Here is a 27,387-nt window from a genome sequence, read left to right as displayed (position 1 = left end):
TTTGTTTTTGGTTTTACTGCGCCTTGAACACCCAGCAGGGTGGATATGTGCGCATTATAAGTCTTATTGTTATTATTTATTATTATTATAAACAAAGGGCCACACCATGATATCGAAATCGGGGGAGATCCCTCCTATTTATAGTTGAGTTCAAGGACCGGTTCACAATGTGCAATCATTCTTCCGTATGTGTTGCAAAAGCTCACCATAAATTTCAGACATGCGGTTTGCCCCGCTGTTTCGGTTACACGCAATGGGGGAAAGTTGCAGGTATGAAGGCCACTAGTTTTCCATTGTATCAACGAAAAGAGCTACATATTGCCATAAACAGCTGCGTGTTAATAAATTCTGCCAAGCAAAAAATAATATGTTTAGGATACCACAGTCACGATGCATTATTTTGGCTGGTAACTTTACTGTGGTTAAAGCATATTTTGTACAACTTTTGTATACGCTCATCAGGTGTAATACACTTGGCCCGTCTTGCTCGGCAGAGGAGATGCTCGGAGAATGATCATAAAAATAGTAATTTGTGATGCCCGGTCTCAAGAGTCAACAATGGACCGATCCGGCCTGTCAATCAAACTGTGCGCGTTCACCCATTTTGACCAATCACAGCAATGATTGTGGTCGGACAAACTCGGTGGTGCGTGCGCTAATATATGGCACGCGCGGCAGAATCGTGCAGAATGTCATTGGGAGTGCTTGTACACGCGTCTTGCTCACGTGCGCGGTGGGCGGAGCTTAGTGGAAAGCCGGAACGGTCCATTGTTGTACCGGTGCTGGTTGTGCCACAGGTGTCCAGCTGACCAGTCTGAAACGATTGTCAACGCCCCCAGTTGATTTACACACAACAACTGCATTGGATAATAATTATTACCGTCTGAGCTTTACGAACTTTCTTAACGGTTAACTGTTGTACGAGCTGATTGATCGAACACTTAGAAACATTCCTCACATTCCTATAGTCAGAAGTTCTTGACTGTACAGACGGGAAATCCCCTTCTTACGCTGCAAAAGTATTCGTCTTTCGTCTGTTGTAATATCGTATTTGACCTGTACCCTGGAGTTATTTCACCATTGAGCTAAATATGGTCATTCCACATTAGGAAACGTGGAAGGTCTATCCATTATGCCCACACATCACAGGAGCAGACCTGACTGGCCTATTCACACGATGGCATCACAGGAGGGAGCACTGGTATCAAACAACTGAAATTATATAGATTAATCTTCTAAGCACCAACCTGTCCTTCACATTTACAAAATGTTTCCAAAGGAAAATAACAAGAGTCAACAATATTGTTGTACCGGTGCTGGTTTTGCCACAGGTGTCCAGCTGACCAGTCTGAAACGATTGTCAACGCCCCCAGTTGATTTACACACAACAACTTCATTGGATAATTATTACCGTCTAACGGTTAACTGTTGTACGAGCTGATTGATCGAACACTTAGAAACATTCCTCACATTCCTATAGTCAGAAGTTCTTGACTGTACATACGGGAAACTCCCTTCCCACGCTGCAGAAGTATTCGTCTGTTGCTATCGTATTTGACCTGATTTTACTCTGGAGTTGTTTCACCCCGGGAGCTAACCATGGATGTTTTTGATTTTGCCGACGGGAAATCCCCTTCTTACGCTGCAGAAGTATTCGTCTTTCGTCTGTTGTAATATCGTATTTGACCTGTACCCTGGAGTTATTTCACCATTGAGCTAAATATGGTCATTCCACATTAGGAAACGTGGTAGGTCTATCCATTATGCCCACACATCACAGGAGCAGACCTGACTGGCCTATTCACACCATGACATCACAGGAGGGAGCACTGGTATCAAACAACTGAAATTATGTGGATTAATCTTCTAAGCACCAACCTGTCCTTCACATTTAAAAAATGTTTCCAAAGGAAAATAACTCAAATTTACTGCTAGATGCTGGCGGGTAAGTTCAATCAGTTGTTTTAATACCGACCATTGATTTTTTTTTCTGCCAGCCTTGTGGCTTGCCGTGTTCTGGTGTTAAGCAGAGTGTGGATTCGATTCCCGGTGTCTTGACACGGACGTGCATGTGTTCTTGTTCTCTCCTGGAAGCATGCACGTATTTAGGCTTGAACACTCGTGGACTTCTCGAGACGTCCTACGTGCATCCCTGGTTTCGCATTACCAGAACTAGCAACTTTGAAATGATTTTTTATATGATGCAACTTAGAACCTGACTTTGGCTCTTTGTCCGAAAACGAACACTTCCTGTGCATCTGTGGGTGGAGGATGCCTATGGAGCCGATGTCCAAGCTGCGATTTCGTAAACGGCCACTGAAAAAATGTGGTCACCGTTAAAACCACTGCCGGTATATCGTCAGCTGCTGGTCTTTGAAAGTATTGGCATATATGCCTATATAGATGGTTTTTACCGCATGAACAATGTGCCTGATCACCACTTTGCTCATTGCCTAAACTGAACCGTTAAGTTATCGGTGACGGCCCGCACAACTCAAAATCTGAGCCATACATCTATAAACGATCATCTATAATCGATCATAACAAAGCAATTACTCTTTCTTTGTGTCAATAATGATTAAGTTTTCTGTGACACTAACGGTGTACACAGACACACACTGTGTCCACACTCCATAAAGTAGGTCAGGCCGGGCGTGGTTAGTGTTATGGTACAACGTACCCCATGAATACCCAATATTTACGAACATTTAGCTGGACTTCCATTCCGGAAATGCAACCTGCAGCCCACCCTCCCGACGAGTTCATCTGGGCCGTTGGTTGTCGTGGAAACGCTACCAGTGAGAGAGGCACGTCCGGTGTGTCATAAATTTGGATACACACAATATCGGATGTCCAAATCACCCCCAAATCGGGTCCACACTGATGGAATTATTGTCTGTAATTACCAGGTGAGGGCGTTTTCATTTCTCCATAAATTGTTGACACTTGAAGATAGGGACCGTATTATAGTAGTATATTATCAACATTGATAGTGTGACACCGGTAGCGATCAATCCATTCATGTTTCCGCATTAGCTGGCCTGCTGTGACCGCATGGTGTTGACATTGACGTTGAAATGGGATTATAACGTTTTGGCAGAAGTCGCCGTGTGTGTTGAGGATCGAACGTGACTATTTTATGTGTTTTTATAGGCATGTTGACATTAAAATGAGATGAACTAGGCGTACTTGCGATTCACCCGGTGGTTTGTGATGCAGTTGAAGATGATTATTATCATGTGGCCAATTGTGACTGTGCCGTGTTGACATTGACATTCGGGAAAATTAGATGAACTTTGCGCCTGGATCAGAAAGAGTTCAACCGATGGTTTGTTGAATATGGAATTAAATTTGGGAGTGTATGTTTGGACGAATATTGTGGAGGCATATAAATAATGAGTTGTCTTCTGGAAGCGATCGGAAAATCATCCATCCCTGTTTCGGTATGTATTTTCACCCCAGAACTGTTTATTTAATTCTTTTTAAACAGAACAAACATTTGATTAACAGGTGGTGTTCGATTAAAAGCAGTTTTTGCCGGCGTTAAACCGGGGATTTCCCCAAGTGCATCGCGCCAGTTGTAACCTGGGACAATACAATGTTTACTATAATAAGCCACAGAGGCTGGAGTTCCTGCAGGCACGATTTGTATACATGAAAGGAACACGGACGTAAAATCTTGCTTTCCATGGAGATCCTCTGATATTAAAATGTATCAACTCTCGAGGCACTTTACTGGACAGGTAGAGGCTAAGGGCGACACTCGGTCATTCACTTTATAGGGGATTTCCCCTTTTTGAGTGCGAGCACAAAGAAACGCAAGTTCGACTCTATCAGCCCGGAACTCATCACACTACACTGGCTCCCAATCCAACAAAGGATCGACTTCAAGGTCATCGTTCTCATGTTCAAGGCCTTACATCAACAAGCCCCTCATTACATCATAGACATTCTACAAGTTGGTGCTGAACGGAGACTCCTTCGGTCAAACAGCCCCTGTTCACCATACTTTGTAGTTCCAAGAACAAGTCACATCACTTTTGCCGATAGAGCCTTCTCGGAATATGGACCCAAACTCTGGAATAAATTTCCCAATCACATCAGGGACACAACATCATTCAACACATTCAAGGCACTTCTGAAAGCCCACTTGTTTCAGGAGGCCTACCATCAATGACTTTTTATTTCTTCTGTGCCTCAGCACCTTTGAGCAAACTTTTTATTTAGGCGCCATACAAATTACGTTTGATTGATTGATTGATTGGGTTGCAGACACAATGCCAAGTGCAAAGCCAGATCGTTGCTCCACGCATTATAGAGATTGATTGATCAAGTGGCATGCGTTTCCTGCCGTTATGGAGAGAATCGGTATCGGAGGAAAGTTCACATTTTAAACGATGAACAAAATCACTTCATCACCCAGTAACGAGGTCAAAGTAAGTGGTAGCAATAATGTTCCTAAACCAAGTTTCAACTGTAATTGGCAACTACTTCCTTGAAATGAGGTTTCACAAAGTATATATTGGGTTTTCATTCACGAAAGTTGTCTAACCATGGAGGAACAAAACTAAGGCCTGGCATAAGGTCGTAGCTCAAACACAAATCAACCGGTTACAATATTCATGATGCATAAATATCTTTATCCCGATGCTAACAATTAAATATCATATAGTTATTCCATTCAATGACTCAGTATTTGTTGTATTTTATTTTTACTATATTGTTCATAGTGGAATGAGCTGGTTGTTTAAAGGAACACGTTGCCTTGGATCGGACGAGTTGGTCTATTAAAAGCGTTTGGAACCGTTTGTTATGAAATGCATATGGTTAGAAAGATGTTTTAAAAGTCGAATATAATGATCCACACAGGTATCACTCGAAATTGCACGGTTTTCCTTTAACGTCGCGAACTACCACGGTCGGCCATTTTATGGGAGTCAAAATTTTGACTCCCATAATGGCCGACCGTGTTAGTCGACAGGGTAAAAAGAAAACCACGCAACTTCGAGGCATATTTGTGGAGATCATTGTATTCTGCTTTTACAATATCTTTCTAACCATATATATTTTACAACGAACAGTTACAGAACGCTTTTCAAAGACCAACTCGACCGATCCAAGGCAACGTGTTGCTTTAATTAAATATAACTTTTTTTTTAATTGTGAGCTATTTTGTTTATTGATGAATATTTTGTTTCAACTTTTGTTCTACCTTGTCGAACATAATTTTTCTTCTTTTTCAAACATACAAACAAACGCAAACCAAATAGAGATATATAGCAACCAGGCATGATGTTGTCCCCCACAACAACCAGCCCATTCTGGATTCCTTGTGAGTCAACTCTCAACGACACTCACTTGTTCAGGTAAGTCTCGGTGCGACACACCATCTTTTTTTGTGAATGAACACAAAAACAAACATTCAACAGAACTTCAGGTACTTCCCCATTTCGTTTATAGGAGTGAGACAGTGATGCAACCGCGTTTCACACGATAAGCTTCAAGCACAATGTTTGGCCAAGGGTGAATGTTTGCCGAGGCGAGAAACAACTTAGGGTTATAGTTTACGTTAAAGGCAGTGGACACTATTGGTAATTGTCAAAGACTAGCCTTCACAGTTGGTGTATCTCAACATAAGCATAACATAACAAACCTGTGAAAATTTGAGCTCAATCGGTCATCGAACTTGCGAGATAATACTGAAAGAAAAAAACACCATTGTCACACGAAGTTGTGTGCGTTTAGATGGTTGATTTCGAGACCTCAAGTTCTAAATCTGAGGTCTCGAAATCAAATTCGTGGAAAATTACTTCTTTCTCGAAAACTACGGCACTTCAGAGGGAGCCGCTTCTCACAATGTTTTATACCATCAACCTCTCCCCATTACTCGTCACCAAGAAATGTTTAATGCTAATAATTATTTTGAGTAACTACCAATAGTGTCCACTGCCTTTAACGTCCAATGATCACTTCCTTCATAATAAATCTAATCAATTTTATATGCATCGGTCTGCGTTTAGGAGTGCAGTTACTAAAACCACCATCCGACAAGAAGACAAAAGACCAGTGTTAAACACAGTCAAACCAGGTCTATTTTAATAGCGAGGTTTAGCTACACGTTATGCGAGCAAAATACGTAAACGTGAACGTCCAAAATGGTGTTGTTTCTGGGTGACGTCGCCACTTTGGGCTTATTGCATGCTCACGTAATTACGTCTGCGCACACGTACTGACGTCAAAAATGGAACCTCACGTATGCTAAAAACGTGAAGTTGTATACGACTCACTCTTCTGACGTTTCCCGTTCACGTTCACACGGAACTTGCAGAACCTACCCAGTGTTACGTTAAGCACACACATTGTAAACACCTTCTTGATCCCAAGTGAAGACATATAACGAGTTTACCATTATTTGGTCTATATTTGAACCTCTAGTAGGCCTAGATGTCACTATATTTATTGTATATCTTCTCAGGAGAAATTATTGATCTTTGGTGCAAATAATTTATCCAAAATACCTCAAGCTTAAGTCAAAACCCCAAGAATTGTTAAACAATTGGACAATTTGTACAATGTAACTCTTTTTTTGGGTTGTCGAATCTATCTAAAATAGAATATATTCTAGTGGAGTGAACCAGTAAAATTAACGACGGGTCAACGAACAAAGGGGGGCATGCAGTTGATCGGAGTTTTTGCCTCTCTGGCTTTCCATAGTGTACCCGTATTCATGTAGACCTTTCTTTTGTGAATAAACAAACCGCCTTGGTTGGCATGGTCGGCCGAATGTTAGTAAAGCATTCAATCGTTTAACAGATGTTTTAACAAAATTCAACCATTTCTGCTAACTACTAATTAAACAAAATATATCTTATAATTAGTTGTTTTATTTTAAACAAAATCAACAAATTTGGTTACATTGTTACCAAAAATAGCGATCTTTTCTTGATTTGCACTTACGGCTTTCCATAGTTTTCCAATCTGGCAAAAACTCGGGCTCGGCTATTACTAGACTTGTGGACAAGTCGTTAAATCGGCCCCACGTGCTGAGATAGTGCTCCCCCGACAACACTGCTCTCGCGCGAACTCACTGCTCTCGCGCGAACTGATGGCTCCCCGATTTTGACTCCTCATTAGCTGTAACCCTTCTAGCACTCGCCTAGTTTGTAAATTGTTTAAAGTGTTTTGTAATGAACAGGTTTTGCAAAAGTCAACTACTCATTATGTTTATATAGCAACCTGGAGGTGCAAGGGAAACACTCCACATTTTCTTTATTTACAGTTTCTACCATCAATATCCATTAGTCTGAAGGTATTTTCATTGTTTATTGCTCAATTTAATTTATTTATTTCAACCACTGGTTTGCATTTGTTGATCGATTTATCAATAAATTTGTTTCTTGTTTTTTGTTTGAGGCAAACTACAATTTGAGTCACTGTTCCTTTTTTGCATTTCACGGTGTCTTTACCCTATTTGAGCCTTATATTAATTGTTATGATTGCTTGGAAGTGAGAAGTATTTTTCGTGGTTACAGTTGCTTAAAACAAAACAAAAGTACAGCTGCTATATGAAACCTTGTCTTGCAATATCTTGGGCAAGTAGAGTGTATGTCGATGATTAGCTATAATACCTTTAAAATACATCGACATCTGAAAAGAGTTACTGAAATTTTCCGGAATCCCTGCGATCCGCACACGACTGCCCTATGAAACTTGTCCACAAGACTCACATATCAAACTTCCACATGTCGACCATGGTTTTCAAAATCACTTTTAGATGAAAACTTAAAATAAAAAAACATTTGTCAGTAAACAAATAATGAATTTTGGGACTGGTAGTATTAATACAAACTATATTTTTATGTTGCAACTTGTCCAGTGTACACAGTCCGAGCAGAACACATCGGGTTAAAGGATTGCATTGGACCATTACCATTGACCGTGGGCATTATTTATTTGCATGAGGCAGCTCACGGATATTAAACAGATAAATAGTAATGCATTTGAAGATGACTTTGTAAAGTTAGGCCCTAATCAACTAATAAAGCAGTTAAATCAAAATAAAAAAGATTCACAGATGCCCTCCGGTTCAAGCTTTACAGTATTAGAAACTATTACTACCCTCTTATAAAAATGGACTCGTCTGCACGATTGTCTCCGCGGCAACAGTGAAGGTATACCGCGGTCATACTTGAATACATGAATACGTACCGCTGACAACTTGTACAAGTCGTTAATGAGGAGTCAAAATCGGGGAGCCATCAGTTCGCGCGAGAGCAGTGAGTTCGCGCGAGAGCAGTGTTGTCGGGGGAGCACTATCTCAGCGCGTGGGGCCGATTTAACGACTTGTCCACAAGTCTAGGCTATTACTAATTACGTTACCGCAAAAGAAAGGTCTATATGGCCGGGAAAAGTAATGATTTGCACATACCGTCCGTACCGATCATCACCGCATATAAATATGCAGCATATATAGAGGAAGGGCGCATGAACAAGGGCATTGCACGTGTAATAATTTCAGAACTTATCTGTATTTGGTTGATCTTTTCGCTCCCATCGCCACCTTCATCATCAGGAGACTGTGTGTTGGTGTGTTCTGGTATGGTATTTTGCTGATTATATCCTAATGCATAAAATGGTAAGATGTGGCAGCAGCAGAACATTATATTTCTCTACATCTGAACATCATTTCCAGATAGACAGAAAAGTTAAATAGTAGACTAGTGAAGTAGTAGTACGTAGGTAGTACTACCTAGGTAGTAGTAGTAGTAGTATCTAGTACTAGTAGTAGTAGGTAGTACTAGTAAGTAGCTAGTAGTACCATGGTCGCTTTCTTTGGGGAGGTAGAATAGAAGTATCCAGGTAGCATGGACTTAGAATTAGGCTTACTACTCTAGTCAATTTTCCCTCCATCTTTCCATATACCAACAACCTAGGTTCTAGTCCTCCAGTCCTCCACATTCGGAGAGTATACTCAGACTATTGGGCAGTTTTGGCAATGAAATAAATACAGTTTTTCTTAAAAAAAATTATTGGAAAGGTAGTTTTGGCAATGAAATAAATACAGTTTTTCTTAAAAAAAATTATTGGAAAGGTGGTTCAAAAGTAAATAAATAAAATTATCTGTGTGGTCTATTTTTAATTTTAATATATTAAAAATGTGCAATGACTCTTTTTAGTTAAATTACCAGTCCCACTTAAACTTGTTTTATTTGTTTTTTATTATTTGCCACTTCCATTTGGAAAAGCTTGAAGTCGATGCCGATGGGAAACTTTAGAAGGGCCTCCAAGGCCAAGACCAGGGCAAAACGGTGGCAATGACCTTCGCGGCCCCTGTGAAACTCCAGGCTTGTAAAGGCCTGCATTTCAAAACTTTCCTCAATTTTGTTTACAATTTGTGGAGAAAATCTCTTTTAGAAACCCTCTAAAAAAATAAATTTAAACCAGTAGTTTGTTACATTATTGACCATGAAGAACACTGTTGTTATTGTTGTTTTCATAATAATTGTACTTTATTGTCTTTCTTTGCAGAGCACAATGTGGTAAAGATCGATTACCTTTCGAATTAATGCAAATTAAAACAGTTGAATCTTTCATCAAATATTTAGCAACAATCCACAAAACGAATGTCAGAACCAGATTTGTCAAATTAGCTCACGGACAATCACTTGTTCTGCTATTAATTTACACCACTGAAATAACTTAAACACGACCACCATGCCTGGTCTCCCAAAAGAAATCTTCAGTGATAAGAATATTGTGGAGAGGTTCATTTGCTCAATATGTCTGTTGGTGTTCCGTGATGCTGTGCAAAGTCCCTGTGGCCACCGTTACTGTGATAGCTGTATCAAGGAGCAGATTAAGAAGTAAGAATTGAAGATCATACTTTTTTTCCAAACTTTTTTTAAGGGAAAATACTTGAAATATGAAGCTGATATAGTCAGTGGTGGTTCTAAGCCTACAATTGATTCACATTTCATGTGAATAGTTTGGAGTCTTGTAACTAAAGAATACAATGAGCAAAATAAAATCCCGCTTCTGCAACCAAATCCCATTTCTGCAACCAAATCCCACTTCTGCAACCAAATTCTACTTTTACAACCAAGTCCCGCTTCTGCAAACAAATTCCACCTCTGCAACCAGCCACCTATGCAACCAGTTAGGGAATTCCCCTGTGGTTGGTAAAAGTACGGGGGGCCTTCTCTGCAAAAGAAATCTATTTATTAGGAAAGCTATTTGTCATTTAAGTTTTATATAGTTGCTTTCAAATTACAATCAATGTGCCTGAGATATTGTGTTCATTCTCCATACAAAGGGTTCTAAATATTTAAAAGTGACAAAGGTGTGCCGACTTGGTTTCTTTTTTATGTTCAAGGTCGTCCGTTAAAAACATTACAGGGGTTTTCTGATAGGTGCATCTGAATGCACAGCTCAGCACCTTGTGAATCCTATAAAGTGCTACATAAACAGGGCTCAAAATACAAAATCTTTATGAAACTAGTTTTTTAAATTTGTATTAAATGTTATTTAAAATGTTTTATGGTTACTATTAATTTCAAGCTCATTATTGAACTTTTTTTACCAGTCGAAAAGGAGAGTTAATAAGATGCCCTGCTTGTCCAGAAAATTCCACGGAGGGAGTTTTAATATTTGATGAGGTAAGTGATAAAAATAGATCTGACTCATTTAGAGGTAGGGTCATAGATGGGTAACTTCTTAAAATATAAATAAACATAAAAACTTGGTGGGTGAGAAGCACTGGAGCTGTTGAGTACGTATAAACTATTTTGAGAAAAGGTTCCTTGCGAAAAATGTGGTAATCATTTCCGGCGGCAGTTTTGGTGATTGGTTAGATGACTACTGCATGACTCAGTATTTATCATCTTGTATAATGCCTGTTTCTACAGAAGCGTATCTAGATATGTAATTATAAATTAGAGTAGGAAAGGCTTAGATGGGACTCCGGCAGCCCAATTTGTCACCAACATTCATTGGTATAAAGGATTACAAATTATGAAAATACACTTGTTTCACTCTTTGATATTTTAGTAAATATGTTTTAGGCCTATAGTATTAATTTCCATTGGTACACTGGGCATAGAAACTATTAATTTGAATAAAAAGTGTGCAAGAGAAGAAAAAAAATTAATTTTGCGAAATAATTAACTCTTCGGTGAACACAAAGCTCATTAGAATATGTAAGAACAAACACAAACATCCCCATATGTTCTGAGAGCATGGATATTTATACCTGCTTATTAGTGAAAGGAGTTACCACGGTAACAAAACACCATGAGCGTCACTGCATGACGAACCTGAGCACTATACAAAAGCCACTATAATTTATTATAATTTTTGACGTAGATGAAGAAGAACATTTAAAGTAGTGCTCACATTACAACAAAACTGCAGCTGAAACCATTGCTATTATCGATGGTATTGTTAACAAAATGTTGACATTAGATTTGGTACACTAATAACACAGGCTTGGAATTACACTGCCTTGGTTGTTTCCCTTGTCTTGGCCTTGGTGCACCTGCGAAGGTTGGCCTTGGTGCATCTTCAAAACTTACTCGTATGCTGTTGATGGCTTACTCACTGTTAATTTCGAAATAATAACCCTAACCCTTACCCTTACCCTAGCCCTTACCCTAACCCTAACCCTACCCCTTTCTTTGCTTCATGATTGTAGTTTCGCGAAAAAATGCTTGTAGCATTTCAAGAGTAGTGAGTCACTTCCACTTGTTCAGCAGTTACGCAATTTCTTTGACGAGTAAATAATCGCTTGTATCTTTCCACAAGCAATTTGCAAGTTGGGTTTCAATAAAATCTTGTACAATGATTTGCTTAGTCATAAGTTACCGCTTACATTTGAATTCCTCAGACTAAAGAGGCAGACTAAAGTGAAACATTGGTAAAATGTAAATCCCCGCAAAATCTCGCAAACAGTTTTGGTTTCACTCCATTTATCTATTTAGTTTGTAGACCAATTCTTTTGTATTTGAATGTACTTGCATATTTTCCAGGTGTGTCCCGACTTTGTTGTGAGAAGAGAACTGAGAACAGCCGTAGTGGTTTGCTTCATTGAAGGCTGTGATTGGAGGGGAAGTGCCCACCAATATGTTCAGGTATGTTGTATGAGATACTGATCGGAACATTGAGTTGTTAACCATCGGTTGTTTTCAGAGCCGACATTACTACTCAAAAGAGATATTCACATGGTGTTGACCGCAAACCCCTCTTCGATATACTACCATCATACATAGTTTCAAATCCTACTTGATAACTTTTCAAGCGACTTTGTTTTTGCCTCCATAAAATTTGATTTTAAAACATTTATATTTTGTTTGATATTATCGTTTTCATTTACAGGAGCATGAAAATACTTGTCCGTTCGAGAAGATAAAGTGTCTCAAGTCAGGATGTGGGAAAACTGTCAAAAGAGGAGATTTAAGTCATCATTTAGAGAAAGAATGTCCGATGAGATTGGTAGAGTGTAAACAGTGCAAGAAACAATATCCTTACAAAGAATCAAAGGTGATTTTCTCGTTTATGTAACTATTTACTATATTAATTTTGGTTTTACCCTTTCATACACCGATATGTGTAAGCACTGTATACTCGGTACACAAACAATTACAGCCATATAACATTGCAATTCTAGGGAACTTTCTTACCAACTAAACCATCAAGATTACCCGTTAACTAGAGGCAGGTTGAATCCTAGATTTTAGGAATTCCAATTTCCTTTTTCTCACACAGAACTTTGGAAAGTGTAAAACCCAAAGAAATGTTCTTCATCCCTGATACAAATTGAACATCTATTAACTAGTTTCTACTTCCAAAATCCTCTAAAACTCTTACATTGTGTTTATTTATACCTGTTTACAGAATAATGAACCATTTAACACTGGAAGTCATGTTAACACCCCTAGTATAAACGAGGTCTCTAAGACCCTTGGTCTTGTTAAGAAATTTGAACCGTTTTTTTATCTTGTATTGCCACAGAAACATGCCAGTGAATGTTCGAATGCACTGATAACATGTAGCAGTTGCAATAAACGTGTTCCACGAACTCAGGTATGTATTTGCGATGATGCACCCTCCCAGCCTCCCCCTCCCACTCCCAGCGAACCCCGCCCTCTTCTACTCCCTCACATTTCCCATAAGCCATTTTGAGATGTGGTAAACACATTTATATGACACTTGGGTAAATTTGTCTGCGTATACACCCAAACCAAACTGCACTCCTGTAGTGTTCGCCATACCTCAAAAAGGCTAATTCCCTTCTGCTGTAGTATTTGACCCATAAAATCGAATCAGTGTTAAAGTCGCATCCCCTTAAGAAGATCCCTCTGCTGCCACTTCCCATGTTGTATCATAAACTGGAGTGTGATTCCTGGCTACAGGGCAGTTACAGGTCCAATGGCTCAGCAAAACGCAACGCTGTACGGCACTGCGCGTTTGTATCCTACACGTGGTTAGTAGTCCAGCTTTGCTGACCTCCCACATTGCTCTAGAAATGCAAGTTCAGTCAAAGGGTTGTATAGACGCAATTACGCACATGGCATCCCTGCAGGAGGGCGCCCTTCACATTGTTGCCTAGTCTTTGCTCCGAGCAAATGTGTCTGTTTTGTGACTGCAAAGATGGGAAGGGAGGCGTTAGTGTGTGCAGTGTGACTCCACCCTACAGTCACCACCCCACCCATCTTCTCGTCCTCCCCTCCCCTCCCCTCCCTCAAAAACAAACCCCAAACCTTTTCTTTTAATACTAGTCCTCTATACCATTCCTCAACCTTTCTTTTGTTACAGACATGTCTTTCAATATAGCAAACTAGATCTTCAAAGTAGACATATTTTTCCTTTTCAATAGATGGAAAGTCATCTGGATGTTGACACAGGGGATTGTCCGAAACTAAAAATCAGATGCATGTATTTTCCTCTTGGCTGCACAGCAAAGGTAAGTAGTGGTTTGCACCTTCCATAGATTTCTGAGGATTTGTTCCTTTCTCTGATTTCAGGTTTTGTGTTCCAGCCTTTTGTTTGCCTCTCAGTTTATTTTGTGAAAGAAATACATGGAATAAGCAACTGATGAAGATGAGAAAGTTTGTCACAAACATTCTAGAACCCTAACACTCTTCGTGGAAACAGTCTAAAATTCCTTCAGAAATCAATATAAATTAAGGTAGGATCAAAATCGACAGATAAGATCTTGTGTTGGAAGACTACTGCCTCATCCTCTGAAGTCAACTGATATAAGTTGTGTTGGAAGCACACTGCCTGAACCCTCTTAAATCAACTGATGTGTTGGAAGCCTATTGCCTCAATCCTCTGAAGTCAACTGATAAGAGTTGTGTTGGAAGCACACTGCCTGAACCCTCTTAAATCAACTGATGTGTTGGAAGCCTATTGCCTCAATCCTCTGAAGTCAACTGATAAGAGTTGTGTTGGAAGCACACTGCCTGAACCCTCTTAAAGCAACTGATGTGTTGGAAGCCTATTGCCTCAATCCTCTGAAGTCAACTGATAAGAGTTGTGTTGGAAGCACACTGCCTGAACCCTCTTAAATCAACTGATGTGTTGGAAGCCTATTGCCTCAATCCTCTGAAGTCAACTGATAAGAGTTGTGTTGCAAGCACACTGCCTGAACCCTCTTAAATCAACTGATGTGTTGGAAGCACACTGCCTGAACCCTCTTAAATCAACTGATGTGTTGGAAGCACACTGCCTGAACACTCTTAAATCAACTGATGTGTTGGAAGCCTATTGCCTCAATCCTCTGAAGTCAACTGATAAGAGTTGTGTTGGAAGCACACTGCCTGAACCCTCTTAAATCAATCGTTATGAGTAGTGTTGGAACTTTTGAAGCCTACCCCAATCCTCTGAAATCAGCTGATAAAAGTCATCTTCGAAGCCTAAATACTCCAAAATCATTCGCTAAGATCTGTGTTGGAAGCCTACTACTGCCTCTGAAAACAGCCGATTGTGTTGGAAGGTTTATTTTAAGGTTGGGTTCCCTGTTGGAGTCCAACGAGGGTTACTGACCTTTCAGTAAAAATAGTTTTTGACTTGTGAACTGTGATCTGCCTTTTTTATTATGTTGGAGGGAAAGCATCTGGGCAGTTCTACGCTGATGGGCACCAATTGTTTCATGGAAGGGTGTTATGAAAAAGGGGGAAATGCGATCTTTTAAAAAAAACCCTAAAATTTGGATCCTAGTATCAGACTTGTTGTCAGCAATAACTCTCTTTTACTGCACTGGAAACATGAGAGGAGGCCAAAAATTTATTAGTCTCAAATCCGCTGGAATTCACCCTTGACATTCGTCAAAAAACGAAAGTGGTTTTCCCGCCCACTTAACATTGCAATCACAATACATAGTGAAACAGTTGTTTTTGCATTTCTGGATGACTGGAGCTTGCTCTAAAAATAAGCTAATAAAAGATCCGGTTGAAAATTGTTTGTAGCAGCTTTGCGCTATTGATTCTGTATTCACGGCTGCAAAAAGGTAGAACATGTTTCAGGGAAAAGTAAACTTAGATGGTGCACATTACCTAGTAAAAACTGTTATGCGCTAGTAGTGTACACACCTCTTCTCAACTTGCCCTGTGGGCTACTATAAACTGTTCAATCTACCTGTTTATAACAAAACAACCTTTAAATGTTGGAGTCTGTGAATGTTTTCATTCGACAAACAAACTTGTTACTGGTACATCAGAAAGGTCTGGTTTGTTGAAATAAATGGTTTCAATTTTGGCTGACAAAACTTCCAATGGGACAAGTAAAATTCACTGTGGACTACTTTACAAAAAGCTGAAGTACAAGGCCACTTGCGGGTCAAAAACCCATAAAATCACTTTTGATATAGTGTAGATGCATTTACTACAAAATGCACATACTATACGCATGACCAGTTATCTATTCAGGATTGAATAGAAATTGCACCTGCCCCACAGACCACAAAAAACTTTTTTGTTAAAAATATTCAAACATAGTGCATTTTTCCCCCACATATGCTAATCAAAACAGAAAAACAAGAGAATTATGAGTGACGCACTTGTAAACATTTATTGCGGTGTGGTATTAGTGTTTTCTTTCAGTGTTGGTTGGTCGTTGGTGCCATATGTAATGCAGTTCAACCACAGTAATATGGTCACTTTGTATAGCCCCCTCTTGTGTTATGGATTTATTACTGCTGGCTGTCCCGCCAAAATGCAAATGGGGATTTCCCTCTCCCTAAAATTTCCATGGGGTTCATTGTAGTTGAAAGTAAAAAATCCAAACCCAATTGCAAACATGAAGGTTTTAGAAGGAGGGCATTTATGCCCAAGGAACAATCTCTTATCATGGGATCGGGATTCCAATCTTATCGAAGTATGTTTGTTTGTTTGTTTGTTTGTTTGAATGATCTTCCCATCAAGGGAACTCTGCAAACTCCCAAAAGGGGTAGAAAACACCAAGCTGGCAAAGCATACCAACATCGGTTTAACCTACGATTATGAGTTGCACAAATTCAGTAATTAAACAACAATATTTGTTCTAGTCATTGTGAAATCAGCGGTAATTAGCTGGGGGGTTTGAACTCACAACCTTGTGATTGCAAGTCCTGCAGTCTAACTGCAGTGACCAAACACTTAGGTTAGTATAGTGGAGTGACATGAAGAGAGGCCACACGCTGGCAAAAATGCCTAATCTGTAAAGTTTTTAGAATGGGAATGTTCATTCATGGTTCATTTGACTCCAAGTTTGAATAGACCCGCTTGCAATGGCTGCCATGGCTGCCATGGCTGAGGTCAAGCAATAGACCATTATCAGGTTGCCTTCATCTTGGTCATGTTCCTCGTATCGAATAACAATAATGAATACTAATAGGTAATCATTTTGCAAATAGGAACCATACTATGTATTTTGTTCTTCCAGTCTCGGTTTGGTAACACTGTCATCAATAGGAGAAATTCAAGTTGGCTGCACCATGATAAAGATCTTTAGAACGTTTGATTTGAAACTGCAAAACCAGATCCACCAAAAGCAAAAACCTTCTAGATACCTGTTGATGTATGATGTTGTGTTTTCATTTAGCCTTCGAGAATAACCCTGCTAAGATTGAAAACATCAAGCATTAAAAACAATTTGCATTTATACTAAACATGTAGGTCGTTTTGGTTGGTAAGCAGTTTGCAACAGCTTAATCTATTTTCTAAAATACAAAAAGCATTTGCACAATTTAGTTTACACATCACTAGCCTGAATAAGCATTCCTGAAATTTTTCATGGTCTGTTTAAAAACGTCAATAGTTTTTATCGCATCACTTACCTTTTGTCGACATCTGTTATGTGGTCGTTTTAAGAAAACATCAACTTTGACTCCCTTGTTTGTCAGCCCCATTGTGGGACACGTGTTTCACCTTTGGAAGTAAACATTTTTGTTGTGAAGTCACCCCATGTGCTGAACTATTTTTGTATGTAACGGTACAGTTAACAGCGCCCTCTGTTGTTTGTTTTTACATCTGTTGTGTTGCAATTGGCAAAACGTTTCTTTGTCGTTGGTGTTTGTGGTAAAAATCGATCAGTCTGACAATTGTCAACAAAATGAAGTCGTTTAATCAGGCAGGGGAAGCGATTCCATTTAAGGATAGTAGCAGTGAAGAGGAAAGTGGAGATGACGAAATGGTCTGTTTGCTTTTCTGTCGCATTTTGTTCACAAACATTGATTGTTGTGCAATATTGGTGCTCATGTATAATTGGCCATACCATGTACCCATAGATGTATGTGTACATAGGTACTCATGGTTGTACCCGCAATTTGACTATTTATTTATAGTTTCCTCTTATTTCTCCACACCATGCAAAGCTTCAAACAATACTTAATGTCACTAATAAGTCACTAATGAATTATCCTTTTTTGTTATTTTCTTTTCAGCTTGACGCCAGCCGTATGGAGGAGCATCTCGCTAAAAATGTTATGGAACATAATCGGCAGATTGTAAACACTCTCTCCAACTCTAGTTTTCTCAAGGGGGAAAGTAAAGGAGCATCACCGATGATTGAAAGATCAGAGAAAATCAGCAAAGTCAAAGAGCGCTACTTTGATGAAGCTGCATTGTCGGGAAATCTCCGGGAGATGGTTGTTGGAAAGGTAGAGGATTCGAAAGGATCCAACACCTCAAAAGTTGTTAATGGTGGTGTAGATCTTACAGCATTTGAAGGCATGTTGAACTTGCAGATGGAAGAAAGCAGAAGGGAAATCCGCAAATTGAGTCGAGACATCGAGAAGAAGGTGGCGAGTTTACATAATAATTTCCAGGAGAAGGACGAGAAGACTGGATCCATGATCGCCGTCCTGGACCGCAGGACAGAGACACTCCAACAGGTGCTGGCTGTCTTGAGCAACGAGCTGGAGGCAGTGCACTCCAAGGTGTCCGCCCTTCAGCAGCAGAACACCTACCTGAAGGAGTTCACTGAGAAACAGGAGAAGAGGCTGCAGTCCCAGGACCAGATGCTGACGCTCAAGAACATTGCCCTGGCCGAGCAGGAGCTGCGTATCCAGGCCTTGGAGGCGTCATCCTACGACGGGGTGCTGCTCTGGAAGATCAATGAGGTCAGACGCCGACGCCAAGAGGGAGTATCGGGTAAAACCACTTCATTCTACTCGCCTGTTTTCTACACCAGCCGACATGGCTATAAGCTCTCTGCAAGGATCTACTTGAATGGAGATGGGTTAGGGAAACACACGCACATGTCGCTTTTCTTTGTGGTCATGCGAGGGCGCCATGACGCTCTCCTTCCGTGGCCTTTCCACCAGAAGGTGACCTTCATGCTGATGAATCAGAACAACCGGGAGCACGTCATTGACGCCTTCAGACCAGACCCTGCAAGCTCCTCGTTCAAACGGCCCAACAGTGACATGAATGTTGCTTCCGGATGTCCGCTCTTCATTGCGCAGGAAGTCCTGGATTCAACTGACAGTTTCATCAAAGACGACACAATGTTTGTCAAAGTCGTTGTCGATACTGTTGGATTGGACAACATTTGAACAATGACAGTGACAAAGCCGTGTCCAAATTGGTAATCACAGCTGTGGCTACGACAGGATTTCTGCGTCATCATGTAATATAGCATCCTGTATAGCAACAGTTGTAGCAATAGCTGTAGCCAGCAGTTCGAATATGACCCGACTTTGCTGGATACAAGTGGTGCTTATTTTAAATAGTGGCAAGTTGCCCCAAATGTCTTCGTATGCATAATTGATGCGATGTGAAGATTTAACACAAGCTGTGAGTTCGCACCAAATGTGTGACGCTCGGCTGAAGTTAAACATTTTTTTCTGTAGTCCACAGGAAAACAATTTATAACAGGTGACTCTCTTAACCCTCTCGTTTCTGAATTGTTTCAAGATAATGAACCACTGATGATGGGTCAGCATATGAATGAGGGACTCAGAAGTGTGTATCCATGCTCGATATAAGACAGGAGGGCACCCCCCCCCCAAACGTTCCCATGCTTCAACACACTATTATTCTTGGGCCGAACCCCCCCCCCCTTAAAATCCTCTAAGAATTTCCTGAGAATCCCTGAAGTTTTTGAAGACGCAATCGGGGAAGGGGAGGGTGGGGGGGGGGCCTATACACCATGCCACATAGGGAGCACCAAATGAAAGTGCAACAGGATTCAATGTTCAATAGGTAAAGATAAGAGATTGAAATCAAGACCTCAGCTGAGGTCTCGAAATCAAGCGTCTGAAGGCACACAACTTCGTGCGACAAGGGTGTTTTTCTTTCATTATTGTCTTGTAATATCGACGACCGATTGAGTTCAAATTGATGTTATTTTGTGCATTTTTTGAGATACACAAAGTGACAAGACTGGTCTTTGAAAATTATATCCAGTGCCTCTAATACCTTTACACTGTTGGCAAATCAACACTCTATGCCCCCGTATGATTAACAGTTAATTTAAAGTTGGGGAAACAAACGGTTTAGACCCGAGGTCAAACAATTTTAATGTGCGACTCTCACCCAATTATAGGTTTTTATTTGACCTCGTTGAGGGCACATATTGAGCTTGTGACATCATTTGCAAGGGTCTATAGATTGGTGTGTTTTTATACAGAGATTTCAAAGTCAGCGAGTTGTTTTTTAAAATTCAGAAATAGTTTATTCAGGGAATTTACTCTTTTTTTGCTCTTTATCTTTTTTTTGAAAATTGTTACTAAAGAAAAGCAAATTAAGCTTAAAACTTCATTAATGTTTGTGATTAAGTAATTGCTAAAACAATATGTAAACAATATTTTTTTGTTAATAAAACTAATAAAAGTTTCAGCATAAAACAAAATAGATTCAGTCGTTTGGATTGATGTGTTGTGTCTCTGTGTTAGGGCTGGAATTTCACATATTGAGCTTTTAATAGATTCAGTCGTTTGGATTGATGTGTTGTGTCTCTGTGTTAGGGCTGGAATTTCACATTATTATTGAGCTTTTAATAGATTCAGTCGTTTGGGTTGATGTGTTGTGTCTCTGTGTTAGGGCTGGAATTTCACATATTGAGCTTTTAATAGATTCAGTCGTTTGGATTGATGTGTTGTGTCTCTGTGTTAGGGCTGGAATTTCACAGAGGTCATGGCCTCTTCTGCCCTGGTCTTGGCCTTGGTGCCCCTTCAAAACTTTCCCATAGACTGCAAGATTTTTCAGTGGAAGTGCCCTATTCATAATGAAAATGGCCTTGCATGCCCTCTTGATCTTTAAAAAGAAATTCCAGGGCTGTTATTTATCGCAGGGAATTAAAGTGCCCTCTTAAAATAAAAAGGGCATTGCCCTCTCATAGAGAACTTCCAGGCCTGATGTGTAAGCTTGGCTCCACAGAGCGGACTGGTTATATGGACAGTTGCTATGATGGGGTGCGCTGCATGAATCTGATGGGCAAACACTTCCATTACGAAAGGGTACACGGGTGGTTTAGGATCTAATTGAGGCCACACAATAAAGTGGCAGAATTTAATGTGGAGGGGGTGTTTTAGACGACCACACATTCTTTGAGAGCCAGACTAAGGTGAAATCTACCAGTAACTTAAAAATGCATCATGTTGCTTCAAATTTGAAAACAAAAATTCCATGAAAAGTTAAGTTCCTTTTCATTTCTAAAAGTGTGGTGACTGTTGATGATAAATAGCGCCCTCATGTGGTGGGAATGACAACCTGCAAACCGATGGATACTAGAGTTATAGTCGGGTTACTTGTAAGTGTTGCAAGAACAATGATATCAATTACACAATAACAACTGAGTTTTGAAGGTAGTCTAGGTACCACACAACAATACAATCCATTGAACAACAGTGGTCAACAGGACTGCAATTTTACCGAATGACATGCAATTTCGTTAACTGAAGCTGTGAAATAATCCTGGGAAAATGGTAAGAAAACAGAAAAAAATTGTCATTGTTGCTATCGCTTTGTTCCATTCCTCTATAATTCATTAAATGCACCAGCATACGGAATTTGATTTCCTCTTGTTGGGGATGCTAGCCTTAAAATTGTTATTGAAGATAAACACACTCCTCCTCTCTGCACTGCAGTGCGTAGTAGTTGCGATAACGTAACCCTCCTCCCGACGGCTACAGTGCTAGTTGCTGTCTGGCTACGTCAGATAATAGTTGCGGAAACAAATAATAATAATAAAGACAACATTGAAAAGGTACAGAGACGAGCTGCCAGCTTTGTAAAAAATGAAAAAAAAAAAAAAAAAAAAAAAATACAACCGGACAAGTATTTCAGAAGAAGTAGTGTGTCAAATATGCTGTGAATCAACTAAACTTGGAATGGACGAACTGGCTGTTCACAGAAATAAATGTCGTCTAGTTACAATCTACAAGGAAGTTCATGGTCTCACTCCAAACAACATCAGTCACCTGCAAGTTAAACTACATCAACATAAATAAACTCACACGCTCATCTCATGAACTAAATTTTCAAATCCCCCAAGCAAATAAGGACTGCATGCTACAGACAATATCTCTACCCCCCCCCCCCCCCCCCCCATGGAACAAATTACCACCACAAGCAAAAATGGCCTCAGATGTCCCAGCATTTAAGTTAATGTTAGAAAAGTGCAAAATTTAGCGATGCATGTGGGACTGCACGTCAACAGACACATCTGAGGCGATTTCTGCATCAAAAATATCAAGATCAAGAAAGTCCTCTGCTCACTGCTGGCTCTGCAAACTTCGTTTGGTACTTAGGCGGAGGATGGACGGAATGGGTTACAAATACAACAATTTTTGGCAACCAGGTTAGGCCAGACACACTGGGCATGCTAGGGCGAAGTCTTTCTATTTTATTTATTAAGCGAGAAGTGTTTTCTTGGGTCTTTTTTATGTGAATTGACAACACACAGGACGCCACATTTTTTTAATAGGGTTAATTCTAACCTTGACTCTTTTCTTTGCCTCACAGGGAACTCCAGTCAAAGATGTGACGCTGAAACCAGATGCTCCAAAGACTCTGCTCTTAGACAAACATATCCAGTTTATTGCCAGCTACAGCTCAAAGAAAGATGATTACGTAAAGGATGATTGTTCCTTGTTTACCTCTTCTCTCCTTACATATTTCTGGGGTCTGCTCCATTTGACACTGACACCACGAACTGACAGTCAAACAGTGTTCAAAACCATGTTATTTTAAGTTGTTAACATACCTGTCTTAATAATTATTCATGGAGGCCAACATTTTCTTGAAGTTTCATCACTTCAAGACAAGAGCTTCACTTTTTAAATTTTGATAATTAAGCATTGCAACTTTCTTCCACGAAAAGTGATGGTTTTTCATTCCACTTTGACAATAAATGTGACCGAAAACTGACACCAACATTGTGTGTTGCGCGTGCTGACCTGCATTTGTATTAAACTGATAATTACACAAGACCTCAGACCTACATACTTTACATGGCCGAGCAGTTTAGAGTGTCAGACGCAAGTTCTTGTGGCTGTGTCATTTTGGAAAGAGCCAATGGTGTAAGCGTGTGAGTTTTTTCTGATACTGTGACATGGTGTTCCATGACATTGTATAGGAATACATAATGTAAGTTCCCTCCTTTTACCCAATCTTTTTTTAGGAATACATAATGACAGAGTACCTCAGAATGAGTGGAATCTATTGGGGAATCACAGTCATGGATCTAATGAAGCACCTAGAACACATGGACAAGCAGGATATAGTTGACTTTGTTGTCAGCTGCCAGCATGAATGCGGTGGTCTCGGAGCTAGCGTTAACCATGACCCACATCTGCTGTATACACTCAGTGCAATACAGGTAAGTTACCTCAGGCCACGAATGACCACGGCACACCACATCAATAGGAGACTTTCCAATGCTAGGTGGCAGCAGACTTACCGGGTAAATTTCCATTGTTTACGTAGTTCTGAACATGCGCATAATTCTGAGAACAACGGATTTACTCAGTAAGTCTGTTGCCCTCTATCGTCCCAGAAAGTCTCCCATTGCTGTGGTTTTCTCTCTTTTTTTCATATTATTTTTTTCTCATAGATTAAATGGTTCTCAGATTCAAATGTTTTGGGTGAAAATTGTTCAACCCATATTACTTCTAAGGGATTCTCAAAATAGTTTATACTCCCAACAGCTGCAGTACTTCTCACCAAGTAAGTTTTTTGGAGCATTAATTTTGCAGTATTTAACAATTTATTACCCCTAACTTTTAAGTCTTCTTGTGATGACTCTTAATGTTTCAATTTTATCTTCAGATTTTGACAATCTTCGATGCCGTTGATGCCATAAATGTAGAAAAAGTTGTTGAGTATGTGAAGGGACTACAGTTACAGGATGGCTCATTCACGGGAGACAAATGGGGTGAGAAATAGCAGCTTGTAAAAAGACTAGAGTTTAAGTGTCTTTGTAGCTTCTTAGGTTGTTTCTGAATGATGTGAAGTTGTGAAGATGTGAAGCAAATAATATACTTCTTCAGCGATCTGGCCATAGTCATAATATTTTTTAATGAAACGTAGACAGTTGACCCCAAAACTTCTTATTCTCTAAGAAATTACTATTATGGTGTTCTTGGAACCATGCCATCTTTAACTTTATTCATACACTGCAGCAAGCAAAAAAACGTCTTGAATGTTGGATGATCAATTAAAGATTTTGTAGGAGTCACATTTCTTGCAGCATCAATTTGATCAATAATTTCTAACTTTGTCTTTCCTGTAGGGGAGGTGGACACCAGATTTTCATTTTGTGCTGTTGCATGCCTAGCATTACTGGTAAGAAAACTAAAGCCATAGTCTGGCTTCTTGCCTGGGCAAACTTCTTTTAGCTGTCATGACTATCTTTGGAAACATTGTATTGTCAGAAAACTGGAAAAAAAATATAAAAATGTGTAAGTCAGTTTTCATGATATGCATTTTTGATAAATTCATTACGGTTTTAAACATCATACTTTCGTACAACTGTTACCCCTAATTGTTTTTTTTAAAGCAAAACGCAGACAGTTGACCCCTAAACTTCTTATCTCTCACAGATGGTCTTTGAACCATGCCATTTTTTATTGTATTTATAAACTTCTATTGCTTCAACACATACAGAATAGACTTGATGCTGTGGATGTACAGAAAGCTGTGGATTACGTCTTATCGTGTATGAATTTTGACGGTGGCTTTGGGTGTCGGCCCGGCTCGGAATCCCACTCAGGGCAGGTAGGTTCAGCGAGGTTATAAGAACTGGTTTGTTTTGATTGAGTGATAATTAGAAAAAAATAGTGGGAGTAACCCTGTCTTTACTGTGTGGTAATGACCTGGGTGGTGGCTTGGTGCTATTAATGGACTTTGCCAAGAAATGGCCAGCCCTATTTGACCATGTGACCAGTCTTCAACCAATCAAGATGTTTATTTAGTAGTTTTAATTGAAAAAAAAAAATTTCAGCAGTGCTTTTGTCCAGGTAAATATTTCTGTTTTAAATAATTTCAAAGTCAAGAGGCATTCAAGACCATAATTACCAAGCTCATTATGATTTCAGTAATCTTTTTATTTGCAGGTTTATTGCTGTGTTGGTATGCTTGCAATCACCGGTAATCTGCACCACATCAATGCTGATCAGCTTGGCTGGTGGCTGTGTGAGAGGCAACTCCCCTCTGGTGGACTAAATGGTACGACCTTGCTGCATTGGGGACATGGGGCTAGACTATTATCTGTGTTGGGTTAGGGGGATCTCTGTACTTAATGTCATACGATTTTGAAAATGTGTTGATGGAAGAACTTAAGAAAAATTCCTACGTTAAGTTTTTGGATGTCATACGATTTTGAAAATGTGTTGATGAAAGAACTTAAGAAAAATTCCTACGTTAAATTTTTGGATGTCATACGATTTTGAAAATGTGTTGATGGAAGAACTTAAGAAAAATTCCTACGTTAAGTTTTTAGATCGAACAGTCTCTATACGAGTGCCAGTCTCAATTCAGGCCCCTGCCTTCCGCTTGCCTGTCCTCGAAACACCCAGCCAGTCCTCACCACCCTGCAATCTAAATCTGCCCCCACTACGCCTAGCTAATTCAAGTTTTCTAATAATCAAGAAAATCTTGTCTACTTGTTGGATACTCAACATTTTTGTTGGAATTGCTCTATTGACAGGGAGACCAGAGAAGCTACCCGACGTCTGTTACTCCTGGTGGGTTCTAGCCTCTCTCAAGATCATCGGCAGGATACATTGGATCGACAAGAAAAAACTAGAAATGTTCATCCTTGCATGTCAAGATGACGAGACAGGAGGATTTGCCGACAGACCAGGGGATATGGTGAGATTTCTGTCTTGTGAGCTACTCCTTTCTGTCTAGTGAGCTACTCCTTTTTTTTCTATAGACTTATATGCACAGCAATCGGTAAATATTGGAGCCCATGTGCATAATGTTGGGTGCCTAGTAGCGTTGTAAATGGCACACTGGTAGAAAAATGTGGAGTCGCATTAAAAAAAAGCTGGTAGACGCCAGAATTCAAGCTTAATTGATCCCATGAAGTAGGGTCCCATCCCGCTCCCTCATGTTTCCCGATTTTGGTCAAGAAAAGGTCTACACTATCTGGAGGGCATGGAGAAAAAAACCTTGTGGCATAGGAGAGAACAATGCCCAACATTACTGTCATTAAGACCTTAGCTAGGAGTCGACCCAGGGCCACAGTGGTGAGAGGCAAGTGCTTTACCCAGCCACACAATGGCACCAATAAGTCTATCTTTGCTTTATTATCGGTTCCATTTTTTACCCCCAGGTGGACCCGTTTCACACCCTCTTTGGAATCGCCGGCTTGTCTCTACTTGGCTCCTATTCTGACCAGATCAAACCGGTCAACCCGGTCTACTGCATGCCCGAGGAGACACTACAGAGAATACGACTCATGACGCCTCTCCTCTGAATTCCACCTAGTTCAATGTACTTTTTTCTTCCAAAAAGTTCTCTGCAATCAATTGACGACAAATGAATCCCCAAAGCATGAAGAATCTTCTGTAAAGAGGCTTGCCGTAATAATTTGTATTGTGACTTCACACTTTGCTAAGCTATTAAGATTGATTCGTAGGCCTTGAATTGCACGGAGGCCATGGCCTCTGTTGCCCCCTTGTCTTGGTGCCCTTTAAAAGTTTTCCATTTAGACTGTAAGATTTTCCAATGGAAGTGCCCTCTGCAAAATGAAAGTGACATTGCCCTCTCAAAAATTAAAATTCAAGCCCTGGATTTGCACTGAAGATCAATCTTAGCTCTTTGTGAAGTCGACCCTTGGTTTTGCTTGGTTTTAATGGACTCTTTACTACATATTTATCCTGATACAAAACCAAGGCATACCAAGGATTATGGATTCGGCTGATGGAACTTGATGGAATCAGGAAAGTGCTGTGTAAAAAATGCCCAAGAAGCTAAAATATTTCAGTTTTCAAAATTCATGCTTTCCCTATAAATGTGCTGTTAATTTCTTGGTCTGTATTTGATTCACTTGTTTGTAAATATTTTTTCAAAAACCTTGATCCTACATAGATCAGGGCCCAATTTCATCGTGCTGCTTAGCAGCCAATTTTGTGCTTGCTGTAGGATTTCCATTTCATATCGCTGCTAACCGTAAGCACACGAAAAGGTATGCTAACCATTTTTAACCTTCAGCCTCGTTTGTACAAATAAAACAAGAAGGGCTTAAACAGAATTGAAATGCATGACTAATGTATTTCTCAATTGATTTTAACATTGTTCTATTCAAAGTACATACTGTATTGAAAATTTATATTTCATCTTAAAAACCGTAACCCCTTGCCATATTGTCATGTTTCTAAATAAATATGTTACAATGAACAGAAAAAAGTCTTTTCACATTGCCGCCATCTTGGTTGTGTCCCCTGAAGAAATACAAGTTTTT

The 27,387-nt window shown here is 39.8% G+C and overlaps 2 protein-coding genes across 4 annotated transcripts; both read left to right on the top strand.

The window, feature by feature from the left end:
• Positions 1-2,012: 2,012 nt before the first annotated feature.
• LOC117302925 (TNF receptor-associated factor 3-like) lies at positions 2,013-19,775 on the top strand. Of its 3 annotated transcripts, XM_033786913.1 has the most exons (9): positions 2,013-4,436; positions 5,271-5,366; positions 9,529-9,863; positions 10,583-10,655; positions 12,024-12,125; positions 12,370-12,534; positions 13,006-13,077; positions 13,871-13,957; positions 17,918-19,775. In XM_033786913.1, exons 3-9 carry the CDS (start codon positions 9,715-9,717, stop codon positions 19,028-19,030), a joined length of 1,761 nt encoding a protein of 586 aa, XP_033642804.1. In that variant the 5' UTR covers positions 2,013-4,436; positions 5,271-5,366; positions 9,529-9,714; the 3' UTR covers positions 19,031-19,775. The 3 variants fall into 3 exon arrangements, with proteins under 3 accessions (XP_033642804.1, XP_033642805.1, XP_033642803.1); XM_033786914.1 differs by lacking the exons at positions 2,013-4,436; positions 5,271-5,366 and adding an exon at positions 8,418-8,596; XM_033786912.1 differs by lacking the exons at positions 2,013-4,436; positions 5,271-5,366 and adding an exon at positions 8,418-8,635.
• Positions 19,776-21,246: 1,471 nt separating this feature from the next.
• LOC117302926 (geranylgeranyl transferase type-2 subunit beta-like) lies at positions 21,247-26,649 on the top strand. The gene is made up of 9 exons (XM_033786915.1): positions 21,247-21,403; positions 22,443-22,550; positions 23,101-23,298; positions 23,748-23,853; positions 24,211-24,263; positions 24,585-24,695; positions 25,034-25,145; positions 25,627-25,790; positions 26,257-26,649. The coding sequence occupies exons 1-9, from the start codon at positions 21,401-21,403 to the stop codon at positions 26,398-26,400; spliced, it is 999 nt and encodes a 332-aa protein (XP_033642806.1). The 5' UTR covers positions 21,247-21,400; the 3' UTR covers positions 26,401-26,649.
• The last annotated feature ends 738 nt before the right edge of the window (positions 26,650-27,387 follow it).

This window comes from Asterias rubens, chromosome 19 (assembly GCF_902459465.1).
Source record: "Asterias rubens chromosome 19, eAstRub1.3, whole genome shotgun sequence".
In the NCBI taxonomy this organism is placed as follows: domain Eukaryota; kingdom Metazoa; phylum Echinodermata; class Asteroidea; order Forcipulatida; family Asteriidae; genus Asterias; species Asterias rubens.
This window is presented reverse-complemented; position numbering and strand designations above follow the sequence as displayed.